General features: G+C 43.7%; 1 protein-coding gene across 3 annotated transcripts in view; it reads right to left on the bottom strand.

The window, feature by feature from the left end:
- Positions 1–436: 436 nt before the first annotated feature.
- Positions 437–6,787, bottom strand: part of grhl1 (grainyhead-like transcription factor 1) — a 145,114-nt gene continuing 138,763 nt past the window's right edge. For all 3 annotated transcript variants that reach the window (XM_072498766.1, XM_072498764.1, XM_072498765.1), the window contains exon 17: positions 437–4,104. In XM_072498766.1, coding sequence (XP_072354867.1) covers positions 3,990–4,104 — 115 coding nt within the window. In that variant the 3' untranslated portion in view covers positions 437–3,989. The remainder of the gene's footprint in view (positions 4,105–6,787) is intronic.

The raw sequence follows: 6,787 nt of genomic DNA, 5'->3' as shown, positions 1-6,787 counted from the left end.
CGCTGCAACCAATTTGCGCAGAGCAAACTCCCACAGGCGGCAATGACCAGATTACCTGCTCTGTTGAGTTTGCTTATTTACCTACCATGGGTGCCATTAGATTGTGGGATCCTCCTCACCCGATTTCCAGCGCACATTCATCACAGGATTATTTACAACCAAACACGAGAGGAAAAGCTCCTAAAACGTCTGATGGCTTTAGATCTCTTTGAAGGCAGTGCTTTCTGGGTGGATTCTAAAAGGCTATCCTTTGCATTTCCTACAAATTGCTCTCAAGATGATATGTGCAAGGGTGATACAATGGCAGTACATGAGCATGTAACTGGCATAATTATGTTGATTGACTAGGGACCTGTTTTGTTTGACATCACAGAATCATCCACTAGTTTGTATTTAAACCCTGCACAAATGAATAAATAACTATGACTCAGTGTAGAAATGTCCATATAAAATTTATTCCCTTTGGTATACAATATAGTCTGAATACATATTTTCAAATGCGTATCACAAACAAAATCAGAAAAGACACTTCAATAATACAGTAAAAACAGTTGCAAATAAGCCCATTTCCATTTTCTTCTGAAAACAATTGGATAGCTACAAGATATTCAGGTGTTAATGATACTCAATTGTAGCATGACCTCTTACCAAAACGATACATACAGAGATATCTTTATTTCTTACATAATTGAATAAAATTACATAATTACTTTTCTTAATAATTAAAGGCCAGGCCCTTATTTGCCAGATATTGCTCTCTGAGCATATTCAATTTTATGTATTTGTTTCCTTCTGTTTGATTCACAAGTTGATGAATGTCAACTAATGTCTTTTTTGTTAATTCTCTGCGACATGGGCGGCACGGGGGTGCAGTGGTTAGCACTGCTGCCTAATGGCACTGAGGACACGGGTTTGATTCCGGCCCGCGTTACTGTCTGTGTGAAGTTTGTATATTTTCCCCGTGTTTGTGTGGGTCGCATTCCCACAGCATGTGCAGGGTAGGTGGATTGGCCATGCTAAATTGTCCCCGAATTAGAAAAACTGAAAACAAAAAATTCTCTGCAACAGAGCACAAACAAAAATACCTGGTAGTAGGGAAATTCCTTTGTCAAAACATTTCAGTATCCTTCTGCTGTGGTCACAAAGATGACGTTTGCTTAAGAAGAACTTGTTGCTCGAACAATTTTAAAACAAGTAATATTTACAGGCATAACTATCATAGCCATCCAAATTTGTTCTGCCAGAGGGTTTGTCAAAATCTCCGATCAATGTTTTCCTTTTCCAATATAGGATACAGGCCAAGCTGTCGCTCTTCCAGGCAATGAATGTCAGTGTGACATTTGATCATGGGGACCGTCACAGCTGAGCCTGTCTCCCCCCCACCTAATGCTCACATGCCCAGCAGGCAGAGCTTTCGAGCAATTTAAAATGACAGCTCTGCCTGATATCATTCCCTTCTTGAACAATGGGGGCTGCGTCCACACCTCACATCCCTCATTGTAACTAAAAATCAGTTAACTTGGCACAGACTAGGGATAAAACTTGGGGCCACTCGGGATTATAAACTGCACCCATTTTTGCCATTACTTTCTGTTCTGTTCTGATTTGCGAGATCAGCGAGTGCAGAAATGGAAACGGTGAAGACCCCCACTGACAGGAGTTCCTGCATGCCTATCCTTTCAGCATCAGTGGCAGTAACAGCTGTCAAATATTGATTGCGGGGTTTTGGGGCATTTCAGGACCCCTGAAAATAAAAAAGACAATTAGGTCCCCTACAGAAGAGCCCTCAGAGTAATTATTATGCTTATTCATGAGGCAGGTGAGAGGCAGTAACCCGTGCGACCCTGCCACAGTAAATGGTCTTTGCAGTGGGCAGTCACCCAAAATGTGGCCCTCGGGGATGCTGCCATTGAAACTCAAAGTAGGGAACCCCTCATGATGCCACAACTTCCACCAAAGTCAGTGGCAGAAATCCCCAGTGGATGTAAACCCAGCACGGTGGCGCAGTGGTTAGTACTGCTGCCTACAGCGCTGAGGACCCGGGTTCCGTGTGGAGTTTGCGCATTCTCCCAGTGTCTGCGTGGGTCTCACCTCCACAACCCAAAGATGTGCAGGGTAGGTGAATTGGCCACACTACAATTGCTCCTTATTCGGAAAGAAAACTTTTTAAAAAAGGATATAAACCCAGTATTTACACCACAATATGCATCCTGCAGATTTTCAGTCCTTGGGGGTCTGTAAACTTCAGTTCCTCACTATACGGTGCAATGGGTGAGCCTGCCAAGGGCTTTAAAGAAATTTAAATTTTAAAACCAATAATTATTCATTAGAAAATCAGATTGAGATTTTTTAAAAAACATGCAGCAGTGTCCTATAAAAAGACTGCAGCAGATGTTTGGATATCTCAGCCATCATATACAGGTGTGCAGCTGCGCTAGTAACACCTGAGCACAACAAATTTACAATGTGGTGAGAAAACGCTGTGCCATAAAAATATATTAGCAAGTTTTGAAATTATTTATCATCATTGAAATTATTGGTTCGCAGATTCAAGGTCAAATCATCTGCCATAGGATAATGACATACTGTAACCCTTCAATGCATGCTTCAATTTAGGAGTAGAGAGTCCTACTAATGGCAAGGATGCTGTAAAACCCAGTTTATACTTTATACTCATTTTACACAGTGGACTAGAATCTGACAAATCAACATTAACATTTCTGTGGCCTATTTATTGCTAGTCGCTGTCAAAGAGTGTGGATAGTCAGAGCGGACGACTTGTTTAGGACACAAACCTGACCTCAAATTGGAAGATGACTGGAAAAGAAAACTGCAGGTTTAAAAACTATTTGCATTTTCCCAGGAAACCCAAATCAATTTTAAATTGGCCTTAACTGTTTCTCTATAAAAAAAAACTGTTCCATCGTAAACATTTAGAAATACAGTTGAGGTTTTTATTAAATACAATTAAACATTACAGTTTATCTATAAAACTTAAAGACCCAGACCCTCATCCTCAGTAAACCTTTTTTTTGTAAATAACAATGATAAAATGTAGTATAAAGTTATATATTTCTCTGATAATATATTGCACTTAATATACACATAAACATGGCTTGAATTCTATGGCTGTTTTTTTTAAAAGCCATTTCCTGGAGTAACGCAATACCTATAGAAAGGAGTTTTACCACCATTGATGTGAAAGTGAAACAAAGAACATTCTTCAAGTGCTCTGTCTCAAATGTTAATTCCTGCAGCTGGTTAAGTTATAAAATGTAACATTTAAATTTCTAAAATCTGAACTTAAGACATGAATTGAGACAAAACAGGATTCACTTTCCATAATAAAAATATAGGATGCACAATTATTGAGGCGTCTTTTACAAGGCTGCAAACGCACCAAGGTCTTCAAGTGTTCTCATCTGAACCCCAGGGTGCACTCCATCTTTGAAAGACGCTGCTCTGCATTTTTTATTCTATATATAATATATACAAGTCTAATAAGGGCATGAGTTTTTATTGCAAATGTTCTTTGGTTAACATATATTGAGATACTTCAATGCATATTGTTCTTGATTTTGCTTACAACAGTGTAGGGATCGTAGTGGTGAAGATTTTAATTGAGGAATAGGGAATGAATAGAAAAGGACTGGAGAAATTATTGGTGGAAGCTCAAGGATCATTGCACGGGAGCAATTAGCTTTTACTTTATTGCAACGGTTTACCGCAAGTGATTAGGGTTTCAAATAATACTTGCTAGGGTATTACACAGTTTCACTTGGGAGGTTGGTGTTGACTTACATGGTACATCTGAAAATGAAATGAAAAATGAAATGAAAATTTGAAATTATATATCTTATGATAATTTCACGTTGCATTTTTTCCTCTATTCCTCTGTTCTCACACTGTATGTATGTGCGGTAATAGCCTGGCCAATGAATGCATAAGACTGAGAATGGGCTAAAAAAATAACGACTCATCAATTCTCTTCATATCTCAGCAAGGATGAGCTTGTAGGATCCGGCAATTTCTTCGATGTTTAGTTGGAATGTGTCTTCATTAGAATAGTGCTTCACTATATTGTCATCCATATTCACCAAGATGCTAGCAACAGAAGAGAGTATGTCAGTATGAGTCCTTTGATAATTAAATTTTTTTTATTTTAAAAAGCTGTTCTTATGCCACTTTAACACTTTCAGATTTTTAATGAAAATCTGATCAGAAATATCCCAGATGCCTTACAGCAGGGCCACTAAGATTGAAAAGAGAGCGAGATGAATTCATTTGTATTAAGGAGCATCAAGCATGGGCTTTGAAAGCTAGAAGACTGTTTGAAGGAGAAAGGATTAAAAGGAGGCAAAACATTCCAAAGTTGAGAAAGAATGGGTGGAATTCTGCCATTTCGAGACTAACTGTGGTGGTGTGTGCAGGAACATAGAGGGCGGGATTCTCCACTCCCGCGCCGAAGTGGCCATGCCGTCGAGGTTCACGACGGCGCGAAACGGCCCCGATCCCGAACAATTCAGGCCCCGACAATGGGCTAGGATCGGGGCCGCGTCATCTACACGCGCCAGGCCTCATCGCCCACGTAAAGGCGGCGCCGCATAGATGACGCGGCCGGCGCCGCATAGGTGGCGTCATCCGCGCATGCGTGGTTGCCATCCTCTCTAAGTCCGTCCCGCAAGAAGATGGCGGACGGATCTTGCGGGGCCGCGGAAGGAGGTCCTCCTTCAGAGAGGACGGCCCGACGATCGGTGGGCACCGATCGCGGGCCACGCCACATTTGAGGTACACCCCGGTGCAGGATCCCCCCTCGCCCCCCCCCCCCCAGCGTTCACGCACCGTTCACGACAGCAGCGACCAGGTGTGGACGGCGCCGGGGGAACCTGCCGTTTTGGCCTGGCCGCTCGGCCCATCCGGGCCTGAGAATAGCCGGGGTGCCGGAGAATCACCATTTTGGGTGTCTCCGGCGAGTCTCCGGTGATTCTCCGGCCTGCGGCCCACAGAACTCGACCGGGCCGTTCCCGCCGCTTGGGAGAATCGCGGGAGGGCGTCGAACCGGCGTCCCGGGAAATTTTGGCGGCTCAGGCGATTCTCCCAACCGGCGCGGGAGTGGAGAATCTCGCCCAGAGTGTTTCCCACTGCAAAGGCTGGCGTGAAACCTTCCAACCCCAACCCAATTAATTATGCCCCTGGGTGTTTTACACTCTATTCAGCAGCGGGGCAGGCGTGGATGACATGTAGTCTATTGTTGTATCCGGGTGCAGAAGATCTTGCTGTAAATTCATGGAGGTGTGAATCTGATTTTGGAGCCTTTTGCCATAGTCTCCCACCATTGAACATGCCAGCTAGGGCCTGGGATAATTCTGCCAAATAAGTTACTGCATGATAAATCTTCATTTGAACAGTACAGGTATGCACAAAGGAAGCAATAAGGAGAGTGTAGGGTCAGAAAGGCAACTCTGCAGAGAGTCTCAATGTTGGATGTTAGAGGTCCACAGCACTTTATATTTGGAGGGGAACAACAAAGAAAATTTCAGCACAGGAACAGGCCCTTCGGCCCTCCCAGCCTGCGCCGATCCAGAATCTTTATCTAAACCTGTCGCCTATTTTCCAAGGATCTACTTCCCTCTGTTCTCCGCCCGTTCATATATCTGTCTAGATGCATCTTAAATGATGCTTTTGTGCCCGCCTCTACCACCTCCGCTGGCAAAGCGTTCCAGGCACCCACCACCCTCTGCGTAAAAAGTTTTCCACGCACATCTCCCTTAAACTTTCCCCCTCTCACCTTGAAATCGTGACCCCCAGTAATTGACACCCCCACTCTTGGAAAAAGCTTGTTGCTATCCACCCTGTCCATACACCTCAATTTTGTAGACCTCAATCAGGTCCCCCCTCAACCTCCGTCTTTCCAACGAAAACAATCCTAATCTACTCAACCTTTCTTCAGAGCTAGCACCCTCCATACCAGGCAACATCCTGGTGAACCTCCTCTGCACCCTCTCTAAAACATCCACATCCTTCTGGTAATGTGGCGACCAGAACTGCACGCAGTATTCCAAATGTGGCCTAACCAAAGTACTATACAACTGTAACATGACCTGCCGACTCTTGTACTCAATACCCTGTCCGATGAAGGCAAGCGTGTTGTAGGCCTTCTTGACCACTCTATCGACCTGCGTTGCCACCTTCAGGGTCCAATGGACCTGAACTTCCAGATCTCTCGGTACATCAATTTTACCCAGGAATCTTCCATTGACCGTATAGTCCGCTCTTGAATGAGATCTTCCAAAATGCATTAACTTGCATTTGCCTGGATTGAACTCCATCTGCCATTTCTCTGCCCAACTCTCCAATCTATCTATAGTTTGCTGTATTCTCTGACAGTCCTCCTCGCTATCTGCAACTCCACCAATCTTAGTATCATCTGCAAACTTGCTAATCAGACCACCTATGCCTTCGTCCAGATCATTTATGTATATCACAAACAACAGTGGTCCGAGCACGGATCCCTGTGGAACACCACTAGTCACCGTTCTCCATTTTGAGACACTCCCTTCCACCACTGCTCTCTGTCTCCTGTTGCCCAGCCAGTTCTTTATCCATCTAGCTAGTACACCCTGAACCCCATACAACTTCACTTTTTCCATCAACCTGCCATGGGAAGCTTTATCAAACGCCTTACTGAAGTCCATGTCTATGACATCTACAGCCCTTCCCTCATCAATTAACTTTGTCACTTCCTCAAAGAATTCTATTAGGCTTGTAAGACATGACCTTCCCTGTA

The sequence above is a fragment of the Scyliorhinus torazame genome, chromosome 4, assembly GCF_047496885.1.
Source record: "Scyliorhinus torazame isolate Kashiwa2021f chromosome 4, sScyTor2.1, whole genome shotgun sequence".
NCBI lineage: Eukaryota > Metazoa > Chordata > Chondrichthyes > Carcharhiniformes > Scyliorhinidae > Scyliorhinus > Scyliorhinus torazame.
This window is presented reverse-complemented; position numbering and strand designations above follow the sequence as displayed.